The sequence below is a fragment of the Bos mutus genome, chromosome 26 (assembly GCF_027580195.1).
Source record: "Bos mutus isolate GX-2022 chromosome 26, NWIPB_WYAK_1.1, whole genome shotgun sequence".
Classification (NCBI taxonomy): Eukaryota; Metazoa; Chordata; class Mammalia; order Artiodactyla; family Bovidae; genus Bos; species Bos mutus.
The window spans coordinates 50,519,246-50,539,344 of NC_091642.1; the positions used below are offsets into that span (position 1 = coordinate 50,519,246).

The 20,099-nt window shown below is 38.3% G+C and overlaps 1 protein-coding gene across 3 annotated transcripts in view; it reads left to right on the top strand.

Moving 5' to 3' along the window:
* UBE2D1 (ubiquitin conjugating enzyme E2 D1) overlaps positions 1–20,099 on the top strand; it is a 37,728-nt gene that overhangs the window by 7,135 nt on the left and 10,494 nt on the right. For all 3 annotated transcript variants that reach the window (XM_070363809.1, XM_070363808.1, XM_005895848.2), the window contains exons 2-3: positions 19,601–19,664; positions 19,758–19,789. In XM_070363809.1, coding sequence (XP_070219910.1) covers positions 19,601–19,664; positions 19,758–19,789 — 96 coding nt within the window. The remainder of the gene's footprint in view (positions 1–19,600; positions 19,665–19,757; positions 19,790–20,099) is intronic.

The window sequence follows — 20,099 nt, forward strand, 5'->3', positions numbered from 1 at the left end:
TAATGGTGTTTCTTGAGACCTTAGTTTTAGTTATGTATGTGTGTTCCTGTGCATGTGTGTTATATGTACTAGGTTGTGGTGTATAATCCTTTTTTTTTATTAGTAATTGCTGTAATTAAAGTTTCAAAATCACTGTCCCATAGCATAAGATCTTTAGGTAAGATCACTATTGTCGGAAATACATGCCATATATTTATGCATCCATGCATGGTCAGTCGCTCAGTCTTTGTGACCCCATGGACTTTAGCCCACCAGGCTCCTCTGTCCATGGCATTACCCAGGTGAGAATAATGGCATAGATTGCTATTATTCCCTTCTCCAGGGGATCTTCTTGACCCAGGGATCGAACCTGGATCTCCTGTCTCCTGCATTGGCAGGCTGATTCTTTACCACTGAGCCACCTGGGAAGCCTACCATATATTCATACATATACCTATATGTGTACATATATATAGAGAGAAAGCCAATGAACCCATATACATACATACAAGCACACATACAGACATACACGTACACAACACGTAAAATGTTCTAGTCTTGGAACATTTCTGTTTGATACAAACTGTCAGTGCTCATTATTTTCTACTACAAGTAGCAGCATTTTATAGTCACTGAGGTACAGCTGCAGTATTCAAGAATAGTACTGGGTGATACTAAGAGAGATTTCTTATCTTATTATGAAAATGCTTATTAAGTGCCTACTATGTGCCAGTTATTAGGGATGAAACTGTAAAAATGTAAATATTGGTAGATAGGTTTATGTTTTAAGTAGGCTTTGAGAAATAGGCTGCTGCCTTTTTTTCTTTTTCCCTGAAGCATATCTTTCTTGGTTACTATGAAATAAATGATAACTTTTGATAATGTAGCATTTAAAATGCTCTGTGTTGCATGTTCCATCATGTGTCAAAATTCTATTATGTATGTAATTTCCTATCATGTTTTTCTTGCTTTTCAGAGTGTCTGAACACAGACGCTCTCAAAGCTTGTAAAGTAATGTTCATTTCTATCTGTTTATAAGGGAGAAGCCTCCTGGGAAAAGATAATAAGAATTCCTTTTCATTCCTTCATTCGTCACACTTTGGTTTCTCTTGAGCATGACTGAAATGTGCAAATGGCCTTAATTCAGTACTGGAGCATTGTTGGCTTTAGTGTCAATTGAAAATAATGTGCTCTAGTTATTACAGCCTTGAGATGAGTATTGTTTTGCAGTAGGAAGAGTGCTTAAAGTGGAAGTCAGATGGTCTGAGCCTTTGTCCTGGCTTTCGCTTTGTGACCTTGGCCAAGAAACTCATAGTCCTTATTTTCTTTATCTAGAAATTTAGTGGGTTGAACTAGGTAACTACAGTGGCCTTTTCTGACTTGTAATTTTCATCACATTTAACTAATGTTATGTGCTGTTTTCCTTTTGTCCTGCAAACAGCAAAAATGGTCATAAAAATAAATACAGAGCAGTGGTACTGTTTTGCTGCTACATGAAACTTGAATTAAAATTGTATTTTAAATTGTCAGAATTGAAATAAATGTGGGGATCTTCAGTTCAGTTCAGTTCAGTCTCTCAGTCGTGTCCAACTCTTTGCAACCCCATGAATCACAGCACGCCAGGCCTCCGTGTCCATCACCAACTCCTGGAGTTCATTCAAACTTATGTCTATCAAGTTGGTGATACCTTCCAGCCATCTCATCCTCTGTCTTCCCCTTCTCCTCCTGCCCTCAATCCCTCCCAGCTTCAGGGTCTTTTCCAGTGAGTCAACTCTTCACATGAGGTGGCCAAAGTATTGGAGTTTCAGCTTCAGCATCAGTCCCTCCAATGAACACTGAGGACTCATCTCCTTTAGGATGGACTGGCTGGATCTCCTTGCAGTCCAAGGGACTCTCAAGAGTTTTCTTCAACACCACAGTTCAAAAGCATCAATTCTTCATCACTCAGCTTTCTTCACAGTCCAACTCTCACATCCGTACATGACCACTGGAAAAACCATAGCCTTGACTAGACGGACCTTTGTTGGCAAAGTAATGTCTCTGCTTTTTAATATCCTGTCTAGGTTGGTCATAACTTTCCTTCCAAGGAGTAAGCGTCTTTTAATTTCATGGCTGCAGTCACCATCTGCCATGATTTTGGAGCCCCAGAAAATAAAGTCTGACACTGTTTCCACTGTTTCCCCATCTATTTCCCATGAAATGATGGGACCAGATGTCATGATCGTAGTTTTCTGAATGTTTAGCTTTGTGTATAATACAAAATTAATGAGTCTCTAAATATATATTACCTTTTGATTAAAGAGCATTTATTTGAGATGCAAATAAGATTTACTTCTCTTTTTATACTTGTAACATAATGTGATTTTCTCATTCCATTTAGCACCCATCTGTTTCACAGGTATCTTTTGTACTTTAAAGATAATTTTAGGACTTCCCTGGTGGTACAGTGGATAAGAATCCTACCAATGCAGGGGACATGGATTCAATCCCTGGTCTGGAAAGATTTCACATGCCACAGAGCAGCTAAGCCTGTGTGCCACAACTACTGAGCCCACAAGCTGCAACCACTGAAGCCCCTGTACCTAGAGCCTGTGCTCCACAGCAAGAGAAGCCACTGCAATGAGAAACCCAGCATGCACTGCAAGTAGAGAATGGTCCTTGCTCACTGCAACTGGAGAAAGCCTGTGAACAGCAACAAAGACCCAGTACAACCAAAAAAAAAAAAAAGATTATCCATACATTTAGACAACTGCCTTACACAACTGCTTTACATATAGTAGATATTTTAGATTCAAATTAATGCATTTATGGAGCACCTTATGTATATAAGGCATATGCAAAATATGATAAGAAGATGTATGGGAAAGCAAGGTATGAGCAGTATTATCTAAAAACTTTTAAACTAATAAAGATATGAGATGTATCACAACAACTCGGATACTAAGGAAAATACACCATACTTGAGCATAAAGGGAGTCAAAAGTGGGAGAGGCCAAATTTATTTGGGGGAAATCAGGAAAAAGTCTATGGAGAGGATAGAATTAGATATAGGTTTGGAAGATTGGGTAGCATTTTTTTTCCTATTATAAAAGAAATCCATGTTTATTGTAGAAAATTCAAACTGCAGACTAAAAAAGAGTAGAATGGGATTTCCCTGGCGGTCCACTGGCTAAGAATCCATGTTCCCCATACACGGGGCCCAGGTTCATTCCCTGGTCAGGGAACTAGATCCCACATGCCACAACTAAGACTGAGAAGAGCCAGATAAATAAGTAAATATTAAAAAAAAGTGAAATGATGGTGTTGGTTAACAAAGACATGGAAACCAGGTTCATAGAGGAAGCTACAGAAATGCAAGCACTAGAAAGTACATGACTTATTTGGAAAGGAATAGATAATCCTGTTTTGGGGGGTCAGAAAATAGTACGACCTTAACACTGTGGAGGGCCTTGAATACCTGTACTGACAAGTGTTAGCCTCTCAATTGTGTCTGATTCTGCAACCCCATGGGCTGTAGCCCTCTAGGCTTCTCTGCCCATGGGATTCTCCAGGCAAGAATACTGGAATGGATGCCATTCCCTTCTCCAAGGGATCTTCCCAACCCAGGGATCGAACCCAGGTCTCCTGCATTGCAGGTGGATTCTTTACTGTCTGAGCCACCATGCTGACAAATGTGTTCTTAATGCAGAAGTTGGTGGATACCATTGAAGGTTTTTAAGTAAGAAAGTAACATTCTTAATCCTATTGCTAGATATACATTCTTGCCCTCATAGAACACAGATTCTTTACCGTTTATAGATTTGTCACAAAAAGGGATGTATAGAGTGCCATGTGAATATAGCAGGGACCCTTTGGAGGGTTCAGGGAAAGCCCCCTTAAGGAAATGATATTTAGGATGTGACAAAGTGATTGTGTGTGGGGGGGGAAGGGGGGTGGGTCGTGATTAAGAGTCTTCTGTCTAAAAAGAAGTCATGTTTGAAACTAGAGACAAGACAGCATGTTGGGGAAGTGAAAGTCATTATGACTGATACAGAGAATGATTGGGGGAAAGTGGTTGCACATGTGGGGCTAGAGAGGGGACAGATCCTCAAAGTCATTTTAAGGATTTATAAATCTTCTATTAAGGCTAATGAAAAACATTGAAAAGGTTTGACAGGGTACTTTAAGATACTTTGACCACAGAGTGTTGGTAGAGAAATAGGTTAGTTAAGACTTTATTGCACTGGTTCAAGTGAGGTCCAGGAGGGTCTGAGCTAGCCTGATGGCAGAGGACATTTGGAAAGAGGGATATATGAGAAGAGTTGTAGGATGATTGTACCACCCGGCCTTTTTGAGTTGGTCTGACCCACCACACCTCCCTGTGCTTGGCCCTTCTAGTCACATCTCAGGCTCTGGGCCTTAGAGTCTCTACAGACTCTTTGGTCTACTGCCCAGTCTGATCCCAGATTCTTTAATAGTGTCTCCCTGGTTCAGATCTTTGGCTTGTTATTCTGAAATGTCTCTCTGACTTTTCTCAGAGTCTTCTGCCCTTTGGACCTCAGTTTTTCTACATGATGGGCCTCCTCCTGGGACATTTCATTGGGAGGATTTGGACTAAAGGGGAATCTGAACAACCTGGTACTGGTTAGTGTAGAGGGGGATGGGGTGTGCAGGAAGGAAGGAATCATGGTGATCCCAAGGTTTAGAGTTCAAGTTACTGGAATAAGTGCATTTTTACCATAATCTTCATAAGGTGGACTCAAACACAGTTTTTACTGGGATACCTTGAATTTGTCAAGATATATTTTTATTTATGTAAGTCCTATGGTGGAAATATTATGTATGGTGGTGGTTTAGTCACTAAATTGTGTCCAATTCTTGGGACCCCATGGACTGTAGCCTGCCAGGTTCCTTTGTCCATGGGATTTCCCAGTTGAGAATGCTGGAGTGGGTTGCCATTCCCTTCTCCAGGAGATCTTCCTGAGAAAATATTATGTATGAAGTGAAAGTCGCTCAGTCGTGTCCCACTTTTGCGACCCTGTGGACTGGAGCCTGCAAGGCTCCGCTGTCTGTGGAATTCTTCAGACTAGAATACTGGAGTGGGTAGCCGTTCCCTTCTTCAGGGGATCAGGGATCTAATCCAGGTCTCCCACATTGCAGGCGGATTCTTTACCAGCTGAGCCACCAGGGAAGCCCAAGAATACTGGAGTGGGTAGCCTATCCCTACTCCAGTGGATCTTCCTGACCCAGGAATTGAACTGAGGTGTTCTCATTGCAGGCAGATTCTTTACCAGCTGAGCTACCAGGGAAATATGTATAAAGGAAGATTATTGAGTCTTTTCTTTAAAAGGAAGTCATGTTTTAAACTAGAGGCAAAATAACATTTTGGGAAATTGAAAGTCATCATATTGTGGTACTGTAGAGAGCACTGGGGGAAAGTGGTTACAGATCTGACTGAGACACTGGCTAGATAATGTTCCTAAATGACCTCCAACATTTATTCTAAATTGTGCTCTTTATAGTTCAGACTCAATAAATAATACTTTGATGCAGCAAAGTCAATAGTGTCATTTCTTTCTTCATCATCTTTTTGTGTGGGATTTGGCTGTGATATCATCATTTTTAATAGACAGTCTTTGCCAGAGATACCTGATCCAAAGAGACAGTGAAGCAGCCAGGACCTTTTTATTGAAATTAATTTGGTTCCTCTAACTTAATTAATTGGATGTCGTCAGCATTTTGAAGTCTTCCAGAAGGAATCTTCATGGTCTAAAATACTTTTTTTTCTTTTCTTTTAAATTCAAGGGCTTGGAGAGGTTCTGTATTCAGAGACATTTCTGAGAATTGTTTGACATCTCCTTATTGAAATAGCTCTAGTCAACTGGATAAGGAGATCAGAGTCTGAACTGAAAGCCCATGAATTGTTTATTTACAGACAAACCAAATATAGCTCATATATCCCTTTAGAGACAACATCAAAAATGCAATCCAGTAAGAATTGCTGTCTTGTTTTAGGAGTTTTGAGATAAAGATGGTTGTGTCACATTAATTAATTGCCTGTTGAGCCAGGATTTTTAAAATAACACTTTCATATGCTTTGGGTTCAGTAATTTAGATTTTGGACTGTTAATCAGTTCCTGTGCATGGGCTGCTAATGTCTTTTACGCATACCCATTGGGGTATATATTTTATCTATTATGGAGATTGAGACCTTCTGAATGTTGAGACTAGAGAACAACAAAGCATTTTCAGTATGGTCAGCACAATTTGTTGGAGAATATTTACTGCATCCTGTCATATTAAGGATGATGGTAAATAAGGAAACTCTGACTTGTCAGCTTTCCTTCTCCACTGTTCAGATTGGGCTCTTACCCTTCTGAGAGCTGAGAGATTAATGAGGCTTCTCTTCTCTTACATTCCCTTCTTTGTTTCCTTTTGTTTGTTTACTCTCTTTGAATTAGGCTGCTTCATCTACTTTTAGATTTTAAGTCCCTTCGAGGCAGGGACTGTGTCTAGGTTGGTTTTATGGAGAACACTCAGCATATTGTAGGGATATTATAAACATGCCATCTGTGCCAATTTAAAATTCAGTTTCAGGCCTCTCAGTACTTTTCTTTGTGTCTGGTTGGATGTACAAATCTAAACTAAAGTAGAGGTGCTTAGCCGTGTAAGGCTGTATAAATTCATTAAGTACATGTTTTTGTGGACTCATAGTGCTTTTATAGTGCTAGTCATAATTCAGGAACAGTATCTTGTAATCTGCCTTTCATTGCTGTATCTTGTATTTTTTTTCGAAATTTGAATACCCTAATTAATTTTTTTTTTAATTTGAGTGTCAGATTGGAATAGAAAACTGCTTCATTGACTTGGACTATTTTGGGGTATACATTCACCACTTTGATATTTATTGCATAGTCTCTGTTTAATTATAACATTAGTTTGTTTTAGGAGAAGGCAATGGCACCCCACTCCAGTACTCTTGCCTGGAAAATCCCATGGACGGAGGAGCCTGGTGGGCTGCAGTCCATGGGGTCGCTAAGAGTCGGACACGACTGAGCGACTTCCCTTTCACTTTTCACTTTCATGCATTGGAGAAGGAAATGGCAACCCACTCCAGTGTTCTTGCCTGGAGAATCCCAGGGACAGGGGAGCCTGGTGGGCTTCCGTCTATGGGGTCGCACAGAGTCAGACACGACTGAAGCAACTTAGCAGTAGCAGCAGCAGTTTGTTTTAAGCTTACTTTGTCTCAAAGAAGACAAAAGATGAAACTATGTATTTCAGTTTTCAATTTAAAAAGCCACCAGAAATGAAATGAAAGATACACACACAAAACATATGTATACACAGTGTGTTAACTATAACGAGTTCTTTTCATATATAGACTTACAGCTATATATATAGTCTCATTATTTAGTGACCATCTTTTACATTATGTGATTTCTCTCTGTGTAACTAGCAGTAGAATTCTGGATCATGGTATATTCCTGTGTTCACCTTTAATGGTCACTGTCAAACTTTTTTACTAGCGGCATGTGAGAGTTCCAGTTGCTTCACATCTTTGCTATCATTTGTACTTTTCTTATAGTTTCACCATCCTTTGAGGGTTATAGTGACATAATATTTTGGTTTTAATTTGCATTTCCTCGATGACAAATGAAGCTGGTGCATGTCGGCCAGTTGGATACTCTCTTTTGTAACGTGCTTATTTGTCTGTCTTTGAAAAATTGATCTGTAGGAATATATTTTTTTAAACATATTCTGGATTCAAGCCTTTTGTCAGATATATGTATTACAAGTATCTTTTATTTCATGGTTTACCTTTTCACACTTTTAATGTGTCTTTTCTGTGAACAAATAGATGTTTATTTTAATCAAGTTCATGTTTTTCTCTTTTTTCCTTATAGTTAATGCTCTGTGTGTCTTATTTAAGAAATCTCTGTCTCCCCCAAGGCCATGAATACATTCTATGTTTTCTTTTTAAAGTACTACTACTTTACCTTCCATATTTAAATCTATGACCTATTTAGAATTGGTTGGCTTTTTTTGGTAAGTTTGAAATGGAGGAGATCAAGTCTTTTTTTTTTCCCCTACATTTTTTCCTCAAGTTGACCTGGCAGCGTTTATCAGAAAAAAAACTTTCCTTTTCCCTCCACTAAAATGTCACTGTCTTCAGTGACATTCTTTTAATTTTTGAATTCCAAGCTTGCTATTTTCTTTCCATTTTCAGTACATTGTTGAAGTAAAGTAAATGCTAGTAGTACCACTCAGATGTCAAACACTATCCCTTTTGCTTCTACATCAAAAGTGTTATTTGTTTATTCAAAATAGATCATATCCTAAGTTGGGTTTAAAAGATATGCTTTCCATTTTTTAAACATGCAGCTTTCTGTAGTGAAGTTTTGTAGAGCCCCGGGGAACACCAATCACATTGAAATCTATGTGAATGGTGCCACTTAGAGTTGGTGCACATGGCCTATGGGACAAAATGCAGCAGCCCTGAGTGCTGTGTTTAGTAACTGGCAAATTAAAAAAGAAAAACTATTACCTTTTTCTGTGCGCCAGCAATCCACATTTTTAACAAATAAGCATTATTTGTGTTCAAGTATTGTGATGTGCCACAATTTTAAAGAAGTGGAATGAAAAAAGAAAACAAAACTCTGAGGTGATTCGTGTGGCTGTTCAGAATTTACTAGCTCTTATAACTTTTTTAATGTTTCACATTTGAGTTTATTTTTTATCTAGAAAATAGTTTGTGTCAGACAAGATATTTTATACCAGTTCCTTTCTAGATCACACTTTGTGTCCTAGGAGAAACTTTCCAGGACTCCCTTGAGTGATCTAAACTTTAATGGACACATTCCGGAGGTGACCCTTGAGGCCTGTAGCTACTTTTATATATATTTTCCTGGAGACATGTAAGGTTCCAGAGGACCTCTTTTATATATCTTTTAAGCTATATCTAATGAAGTTACTTTTCTCCACAAATAAGTTCTCCTCAAATTTCATGCCCCGGTTTTAATCATCAGCAAATGTGCCTGACCAGTGACTTGTGAGGATTTTTTTTATTAACATCATAATCTTATACCATTAAAAGAAATCTTGAAAACATTGGGAGTGGAGTTGGGATGAGAATGTAAAATCAAAATCATGACCCCTATTAGGAAGGATATGGAAGTGCTTCATTCCTGCTAGGCTCAGAACTTCATTCCTTGGTACAAGTAAGAAAAAAAACCTCTGTTGGTGCCACAGACTGTAGCTCTGCTGTGGGTATCTCTGCCACCAAGGATCGCTGGTGACTGGCAGACAGCTTAACTTTGAGACTAGATCAGCTCAGCACAAAACCCTAACTCATCTTGGAAAGGCAGCCCAAAGCTATGTTCTCAAAGTAGGTCAGCAGCATCTTAAATAAATAATAAGGATGGAATATTTAAACTTTTGAGGTCTTCCAAATCAGAAGAACCACAACAAAAAATGTCTAACAAAAATTTTGTGTGGCTTTAGACATTTCACTAGGATATGATATATTCTGTAAATTGAAAATAGTTGTCATGGCAGCATATGTTTTTGATACCTTAATGATGAATATTCTTTAGAGATGCATTTCTAGATGTTGTTATATGTTATTTAAAAGGCTGCCCCTGCCTTTTTAAGTGACCTGCACTGTTCTCTAACACCTGTTTTTAAGATTTTTTTTTTTTTATTATAGGCAATCTACATAAGGGAGCATTGATTCTGATTCTGTTGTCAAATCTAGTTAGTTGCATTTTGGAAAAAATAGAAATTTGAGAGATTTATGCTCTTCTGATCACACTGTTTCTTCAACTGTATTAACTCAAACAATATCAAGCACATTATGTGAAAGGCATTGTGCTAAGTATAGTGGAGGAGATCATGAATAAATGCAAAAAAATTTCTAGTTTTAAAATAATATTCTGGTAGAAGAGGAGAGGAAAGGAGAAAATTAGTATTTCTTGAGGTTCTATTATACATGCTAGGCATTAAACTACTTCAGTTACATGTTTTCATTTAATTCTCAATGTGGCAACCCACTCCAGTGTTCTTGCCTGGAGAATCCCAGGGACGGGGAGCCTGGTGGGCTGCCGTCTATGGAGTCGCACAGAGTCGGACACGACTGAAGCGACTTAGCAGCAGCAGCAGCATAGTACTTCCAGTGATGTCCTCATATGAGGCCTTTGAGCAAGGGGTTAAGGGAGTTGCCCAAGGTCACATAGCTAGTAAGGGTCAGTAGTAAGGCCAGATCTGTCTCCAAACCTCTTGTTTTTAAAGTGCCCATTGAGAAGACAGCACTGTTACTGTTAAGAAGAAGGGGTAAAATTTGGGCATAGGGAGATAGACGGAAGGTTGTTTTAGGGGAGGGAAAATTTTGAAGGCCAGAAAACTTAGCCATGTTCAGCGAACATTCAGGTACTCAGGCCAGACCTGACTACATGGTTCTCAAATTTTTGGTCTCAGGAGCCCCTTATATTAAAAGCATTGAGTGCCTCAATGAGCTTTTGTTTGTATAGGCTGTATCTATTAGTATTTACCACATGAGAAATTAAAACAGAAATATAAAAATATTTAGCAATTTAAAAATATCAATAAACTCATACAGTTAGAACTGGACATGGAACAACAGACTGGTTCCTAATAGGAAAAGGAGTACGCCAAGACTGTACACTGTCACCCTGCTTATTTAACTTATATGCAGGGTACATCATGAGAAACGCTGGGCTGGAGGAAGCACAAGCTGGAATCAAGATTGCCAGGGGAAATATCAATAACCTCAGATATACAGATGACATCACCCTTATGGCAGAAAGTGAAGAAGAACTAAAGAGCCTCTTGATGAAAGTGAAAGAGGAGAGTGAAAAAGTTGGCTTAAAGCTCAACATTCAGAAAACTAAGATCATGGCATCCGATCCCATCACTTCATGGCAAATAGATGGGGAAACAGTGGCTGACTTTATTTTTGGGGGCTCCAAAATCACGGCAGATGGTGATTGCAGCCATGAAATTAAAAGATGCTTACTCCTTGGAAGGAAAGTTATGACCAACCTAGACAGCATATTAAAAAGCAGAGACATTACTTTGCCAACAAAGGTCCATCTAGTCAAGGCTATGCTTTTTCCAGTGGTCATGTATGGATGTGAGAATTGGACCATAAAGAAAGCTGAGCGCCGAAGAATTGATGCTTTTGAACTGTGGTGTTGGAGAAGACTCTTGAGAGTCCCTTGGATGGCAAGGAGATCCAACCAGTCCATCCTAAGGAAATCAGTCCTGGGTGTCCACTGGAAGGACTGATGTTGAAGTTGAAACTCCAATACTTTGGCCACCTGATGTGAAGAGCTGACTCAATTGAAAAGACCCTGATGCTGGGAAAGATTGAAGGCAGGAGGAGAAGGGGACAACAGAAGATGAGATGGTCAGATGGCATCACCAACTCAATGAACATGAGTTTGGGTAAACTCCGGGAGTTGGTGATGGACAGGGAGGCCTGGTGTGCTACAGGTCATGGGGTCACGAAGAGTCAGACATGACTGAGTGACTGAACTGAACTGAACAATATGTATTAACATAAATAACATTTTTATTAAAAACAACTATATATTCCAAAACAGCAACAACAAAAATAAAGTGCCACTGTTTTATACATGTTCAGACCTCATTGTAGTCAGGCTTATAAATGATAGTTGAATTCTCACATCTCATGCATTCAGTCTGTCACAGTATTACTTATCTTTAATCTGGAAAATTCTACTGTATACCCATGAGATAATTGAGAGTGAAAAATACAAATATTTTAGTCTTATTATGAAATTACTTTTGACTTCACAGATCTCCCCAACGTGTTTTAGAAAGCCCAAGGGAATTCTTTGGAGAATTATTGGACATGTTTGTGAATGGGAGCCCTATTGAAAGAGTAGGGTTAGGACTAGAAAATGAAAAGACCTTCATTGGTTGAATTTGGTTTTTAATAAGTAATAGGGAGCCACTGACATTTTCTAAACAGAAAAATGAAATAAATCAAACTGTGCTTTTAGAAGATTGTTATGCAAGTAATTGGTAGAGTATTGGGAAGCAATTATAGTTGAATTGTAATAGGTTTTTGAGGTAATAGTTTACTGGGGACTTCCTAGGTGGCTCAGTGGTAAAGAATCTGTCTGGCAAGCAGGGTTCAATCCTTGGGTCAGAAAGATCCCCTGGAGAAGGAAATGGCAACCTACTTCAGTATTCTTGCCTGGGAAATCCCACAGACAGAGAAGGCTGGCAGGCTATAGTCCATAGGGTCACAAAAGAGTCAGCCACAACTTAGTGATTACACAACAACAACAAATAGGTATTGGGGTAGAATATATTATTTTGTTTGTCTGACGAGGTGAACAAGAAAAAGGGGAGTCAAAATGAGCCTGGTGACTAGGAGACTAATAATTCCATTAATAAATAAAGGGAACACATAAAAAGAAGGAAGCTTGGGAAGGAAAATTGTGAATTAAATTTTAGAATATGTAAAAAATATTTTTCATTATTTTTTATTCTGAAATAATTTAATCATATAGAAAATTTGCCAAATTAGTACAGAAAGTTCTCATAAATCCTTCACTTAATTTCCCCTATTACTTACAATTTATATAACCATAGATATAGCTCATTTGGTAAAGAATCTGCCTGCAATGCAGGAGGCCCCAGTTTGATCCCTGGGTTGGGAAGATCCCCTGGAGAAGGGAAAGGCTACCCACTCGAGTATTCTGGCTTGGAGAATTCCATGGACAGTATAGTTCATGGGGTCGCAAAGAGTTGGACACGACTGAGCGATTTTCACTTCAATTATAGTACAGTTATCAAAATAAGGAAAGGAACATTGATACAATATTGTAAACTAAGCCACTGACCTAATTCAGAGTTTACCATTCAGTTTTTCACTATTGTTTTCCTGTCCAAGGATCCAGTCTGGGATCCTTTCCTGTCCAAGGATCCAATCTGGGATCCCAGATTTAGTGGTTGTATCCCCTTTGTGTGTGTGTGTTTGTGTGTGTGCGCGCGCGCTTCAATCTGTGACAGTTCCTCAGCCTTTCCTTGTCTTGTAAAAATTTTTAATTAAAAATAAATGACAGAAGGACTTCCCTTGTGGCACAGTGAATAAGAATCATGCAGGGGACACAGGTTTGGTCCCTGATCCAGGAAGAGGGCATCTAAACCCATGCACCACAACTACTGAGCCCGCATGTTGCAACTACTGAATGCTGTGCGCCTAGAGCCTGTGCTCCATGACAAGAAAAACCAGTGCAGTGAGAAGCCCACGCATCTCAACAGAGTAGCCCTGCCTCACCACAATTAGAGAAAGCTGGTGCACAGCACCGAAGACCCAGGGCAACCAAAAATAAATAAGTTAAAGTGATCTTAAAAAGAAGATGCTTATATGTAGTGGGGGAGAAAAGTGTCATTTAATCTCTCTTAAAATGCACAAGAAGCTGAGAAAAACAGCATTTTTTTCCTCTAAAAAGTTGAAAAATTAGGGAGGGTGGGAGGAGGCTCAAGAGGGAGGGGATGTATATGTAAAATTTTATATATATATATAAAATTATGACTGATTCATGTTGTATGGCAGAAACCAACACAACATTGTAAAGCAGTTGTCTTTAAAATTAAAAAAAATTGAAAAATTATTGTGAAAATTTAGAACAATGTAAAAAGAATAAAAGGTGACAACCCACCCCTAGAGATAACTACTATTAAGAGCTTGGTGTGTATTCTTCTAGTTTATTTTCTATGCATGTATAGTATTATGGGATCTTTTGGGCATACTTCTGCCACATATATTTTTCACTCAAAAACTGTTTTATTTTCACACAACATTGTTTGATGTCAACATACATCATACATATCTCATTCTTTTTTTCTTGGCTCTGTAGTATGTGGGATCTTAGTTCCCTGGCCAGGATTTGAACCTATACCCTTTTCAGTGAAAGCACAGAGCCTTAACCACTGGACCACCAGGGAAGTCCTCTCATTCTTTTTTTTTTTTTTAAACATTTATTTATTTGGCTGCATCAGGTCTTAGTTGCGGTGCTCAAGTCATTTGGGATCTTTCCTTGAGGCATGTGGGCTTAGTTGCTCCACACATGGGATCTCAGTTCCCCAACGAGGGATTGAACTCATGTTCCCTGCATGGCAAGGCGTATTCTTCACCACTGGACCCCCAGGGAAATAAATCTCAACTTATACTCCCTCCAACAGCAAGTGACATGCTTTCCTGCCAAAGTCATAATGGAGGTATTCTAATAGGGTGATAGTGGTTTGATTTGGGTAATAACCTTATGGGTGTCTCACAGTTTATACATTGCTTTATCTTATTTTTCCCTACAAAGCATTATTTTGCTTTGTTTTGCTTTTGTATACACACACACACAATAATTAAAATGAATGATTCTGAATGCTTTGTCTTTGAGATCTTTTGCTTTTGATCAGCATGGAATACATTGGGTCTTATGGGGATCTTATGGACTTGAGCAGCTTGTGTAATTCACAAGACGGTAGCTCAGTATTAATTCTTAAAGAGTGGAGAGAAGAGCAAAGGAAGAGATTACTGACCCTGGCATTGCTTTTTAAAATAAGAATCATTAAATTATTTTTAATACTCCATATGTGGCTGTGATGCTTGAAGTAGATACATAAGAATTCCAGTTATGGTAGAGAAAGCATAAATCAGGTAACAGGGCAGTTTCTGGAAACCTTTGAGTAAATTAAATCAAAAGGGAGAAGTATAAGTAGTCTTTGATTTTTTGTGTTTAAAAGTACACTGGCTTCTGAACAGACTTAGAGCAAAAAGGTACAGTTTTGATATGTCAAGTTATAGTATTTTGTTTTATATTTTTACCTCCCTAGGATATCTCAGAATTTTTCCTTTTCCAAATATGAGGTCTGTCTTTTTGCAGGCAGGGGAGGGTATATATTGTGTTTTTTGTGGGTCACTCTGTCTGTGCATATATACCATAGATTCAGTCACTTATTTCCAAACAGTGTAACAGGACATATTTCCAGATACATATTTTTTTAATATAAATTTATTTCAATTGGAGGTTAATTACAATATTGTATTGGCTTTGCCATATATCAGCATGAATCTGCCATGGGTGTACGTGTTCCCCATCCTGAACCCCCTTCCCACCTGCCTCCCTGTACCATCCCTCTGGGTCATCCCAGTGCACCAGCCCCAAGCATCCTGTATCCTGCATCAAACCTGGACTGGTGATTTGTTTCATACATGATGTTATACATGTTTCAATGCCATTCTCACAAATCATCCCACCCTCTCCCTCTCCCACAGAGTCCAACAGACTGTTCTATACATCTGTATCTCTTTTGCTGTTTCGCATACAGGGTTATCGTTACCATCTTTCTAAATTCCATATATATGCATTAGTATACTGTATTGGTGTTTTTCCTTCTGGCTTACTTCACTCTGTATAATAGGCTCCAGTTTCATCCACCTCATTAGAACTGATTCAAATGTATTCTTTTAAATGGCTGAGTAATACTCCATTGTGTATATGTACCACAGCTTTCTTATCCATTCATCTGCTGATGGACATCTAGGTTGCTTCCATGTCCTGGCTATTATAAACAGTACTGCGATGAACACTGGGGTACACGTGTCTCTTTCAATTCTGGTTTCCTCGGTGTGTATGCCCAGCAGTGGGATTGCTGGGTCATAAGGCAGTTCTATTTTCAGTGTTCTAAGCAATCTCCACACTGTTCTCCATAGTGGCTGTACTAGTTTGCATTTCCACCAACAGTATGAGGGTTCCTTTTCTCCACACCCTCTCCAGCATTTATTGCTTATAGACTTTTGGATAGCAGCCATTCTGACTGGCATGAAATGGTACCTCATTGTGGTTTTGATTTGCATTTCTCTGATAATGAGTGATGTTGAACATCTTTTCATGTGTTTGTTAGCTACCAGATACATATTTTGATAAAGGGATAGAACATTAGAAATTTCAGTTCAGTTCAGTTCAGTCGCTCAGTCATGTCCGACTCTTTGCAACCCCATGAATTGTAGCATGCCAGGCCTCCCTGTCCATCACCAACTCCCGGAGCCTACCCAAACTTATGTCCGTTGAGTCAGTGATGCCATCCAACCATCTCATACTCTGTCATCCCCTTCTCCTCCTCCTGTCCTCAATCTTTCCCAGCATCAGGGTCTTTTCAAATGAGTCACGTCTTCGCATCAGGTGGCCAAAGTATTGGAGTTTCAGCTTCAATATCAGTCCTTCCAATGAACACCCAGGACTGATCTCCTTTAGGATGGACTGGTTGGATCTCCTTGAAGTTTAAGGGACTCTCAAGACCCTCCTAAAAATTCTAGAATGTGTAAATCTCACCAAAGCACTTGTGTCATTTTTAGTAGTAACTAATGATTGATGTGACTATTAAGAATGTTTGATGTACAATCAGCTGCCTCTTTTCTATAATAAGTGAGCTTTCCTATAATGTCAGCTTTAAATAGACAACTTAAGAACCTGGCTTTTGCAGGAGTTCTCTTATTAGATTTTATCTTTCTCATCCTTAGCTCTAACTTCCAGCAGGAGGTAGAATCAGGGCACAAAAATTTAAGAACGTGATAACGAGTATTTTTCTATACTATTTTGAAGGGATTTGAAAGAACAGTCTGACATTTGAAATTTGAATGCTATTCAAGGCTATTCCAAGTAAAATATGGTTTGGGTTTTTTTGTTAGTAAAGTTAATTTTGTATGATTTACTCACATATGCATTACTCTGTAAAATATATACATGCAAATCATTAAAAGTTTTTTAAATCTCAATTAGAGACTTTTTTCCTTTTTAAAATTATTTTTAAATTAAAGTATAGTTGATTTACAGTGTTAATTACTGCTATGCAGCAAAGTGTTTCAGTTATACATGTATATATACATGTACACTCACACACATTCTTATGTATATTTTCTTTTCCATTATGGTTTATCATAGGAATATTGAATATAGTTCTCTGTGGTATATAGTAGGGCCTTGTTGTTTATCCATTCTATATTTAAAAGCTTACATCTGCTAACCCCAGCCTCCCATTCCACCCCTCCTCCAGCTATGTGTGTGATTCTGTTTCAGTTTCATAAGACACTGTCGTTTTTCACTTAATTAGTTTTCTAGTTAAAATAAGGGCCAAGAAGTTCCATTTATTCATTTACACTAATGTTTAGAAAACACAACGTGATGAATCTTTTTAAAAGCAATCTCCTGTAAGTCCAAGTTAGAAAATCGTTAAATAAAGCGGTCATTCTAACATGAGGCTGTGGGGAATTCCCTGGCGGTCCAGTGGTAAGGACTCTGTGCTTCCGCTTTTGGGGCCCCAAGTTGGATCCCTGGTTGGGGAACTGATTCCTCAAGCCACTTGGAGAGGGAAAAAGAGATTTTGCCCAAGATCATGTGGCAAATAAGTGATGGTACTTGGACTTAAACTTCAAAGCCTTGCTTTTTTAACACTATCACTGACATCTTGCACTTTATCGTTGAACTATACTGGGACCAAAGAAGTTGCTAACTCTGTTAGTTAATTCTTGTTAGGAAGAGAAGCACAGCACAAGCTGTGGGGAAGAAACAACAGAAACAAAAAGGAAAGTACCGAGTTACACTGGAAGGGACTAGAAAACTTGGAAGGAGACCTGAGTTTGCACTTGGCTTGGTTACTTAGCTCATGTATCAGATTCTTAGGAAAGAAAGAAATTCTTAGGAAATCTAATCATGTATTAGATTCTTTTCCCTACCACATCCTCTTTCTTGTTTGTCTCTGTTAGAGCACTAAACTCATTGCAATGATGCTAAGATGCCCATCTTTTTCATTTTAACATTTCTAAAATCTGGATGTGCCTTGTAATTGATGTGTCTTAAAATTAATCAGCAACATTTCTGCTTAATTATTGGTACATAAGGATGTGATTTACCATTGACAGCATCTTAGATTTGATGAATGCAATATTTGTTTACGTGTGTTCCCATGAAATTGTTCACATCATCCCCACAGTTTTCAAATACAGAGTATATACAATGATTTTCTAATTTCTAGTATCATCCTCTTTTAAGCTCTAGCCTTGTATGTTGAATAAATTTTTCTTTGATATCACTGGGATCACAGATTTGGTATATCTACTTTCCAGATCAACATCATCTAGTATATTCCCACATCTCAGTAACTGGTATCTACACCTGTAGAAGGCCTACTGCCAGGGTCTGAATCCCAGTTCCACACTATACTAGTTCTGTGAGCACGTAGTGAACCATGTCACTTTTATTCTTTGTTTGTAAAATGGGAAGCATAATAACACCTACCTGACAGGATTATTAAGATGATAAAACATTGAGTAAATATTAGCTGCTGCTTGTTTTCATCATGTATATTTGTGACTTTTCTCCTTCCTCTATACACGTAATTCATCATCAATCCTTTCATAAGTAGTGTTTTCACAATATCCCAAATTCATCCTCTTTTATCTCCCTCTTCTCTAGTCCAAGCCCCTATTATTGCCTGTAGCAATTAATTTTGTAGCTTCCCCTTTTTCCCGTCTCTGATCCATTCAGTACATAGTCAGAGCCATCTTTTAAATCAGATTATGCCACTTCTTAAAACCCCTCCCAACGCAGTTGGTATAAAGCCCCCAATCCTTAATATGATGTATATTGTTCTCAGTTTTCTGCCTGGCCTCTGCCTGCTCTTTCAACCTCATCTTATGCTGCTGTGCCTGACAGTATCAGTTCTCCCAAAACTAACTTCTACTCATCCCTTTAGATTCAAGCTGAAATGTCACTTTCTCAAAGACATTCCCTAACTGATTGCCTAACTAAATTAGGTTCTTCAGTCCTAATTTACAGTCTTTTATATTGAATTTATGCCTTTCAAAGTTGGTGGGGGTCATTTCCTTCCCAACTGAAGGTAAATTACTTCCCCACAGTCATAGCGTTAGTTATGGTAGGACTGGAATGCCAGCCTAGGACTGACCAACTACAACTGTGCCATTTCCATGATCTTTTGCTTCCTTGAAAGCAGAAAAGAGCATATGAATCAATGTGCTAGGCTTTAAGATATGGCCCAGCTGCTCTCCTTTCTTTCCATTTAACCTTCATGTTGTTCCTTAAATATCCATCTGTCCGTGAGCCTTCACTCTCCCAAATTAGATTATAAACTGGTTGAAGTAGGATCTGTGTGTTTTTTTTTTTTAAATCTATATTATACACCTAGTACCTATATAAGTATTTATACTTATATAGGTATATACTTATATAGTACCTATATAAGTACTAGGTGTATAATATTGATTTGAGGGAAAAAAAAATTCTAAGTTACACTGCATATAATAGATACTCAAAAATATTTTGTATTAGGGATGCTAAAGAAAAACAGTATTTTAATTCATTTAATTTTTTAAAATTTGGAGCTGTCTCATGAAGGAATTTAATATCTTATTCCATATTCTTCTATCCATCAGTGACGTAGTACATTTTATGTGTCCATATTTTGAATAGAACTGCCTAAAATGATATTTAAATGAATTGTTTGTGTCTTCATGGGTTATTGCACTTGTTTCACTGGAAAAGAATTAATCTGAACTATTTTTGCTTTGCTTCAGGAGTTAAGTGATCTACAACGTGACCCACCTGCTCACTGTTCGGCTGGACCTGTGGGAGATGACTGTAAGCTTTACTCTCTTGCTAGGATTTTGGTACCATTAGTAGTACAGGTTTGAACTCTTATTAATGACTCCAAAACTCCTTTGTTTGTTTCAGTGTTCCACTGGCAAGCAACTATTATGGGGCCTGTAAGTATGATTCATATATGTGAAATTAATCCCTTCAACCATCCTTCATTCTTACCATTTCATCTTTGATCAGATGTTTGTGGCTAGGGTTGAATTTTCTTGTACTCTGAGTCACTCAGAAAGCAAAATATGAGTAAAGGATTTATGATGATTTTCTAGTGCTCTGGTGGCAAATACTTGCTTGGAACACATTTACAGTGCTTTACCAAATCCCTGATCATTATGCATAGTTTGCAACCAGGCTTTGTGTTTGCTTTATCTTTCTTTAAATACAGAAAGTTGTTTGGAACTAAGTGTAGTTACTCTCAAC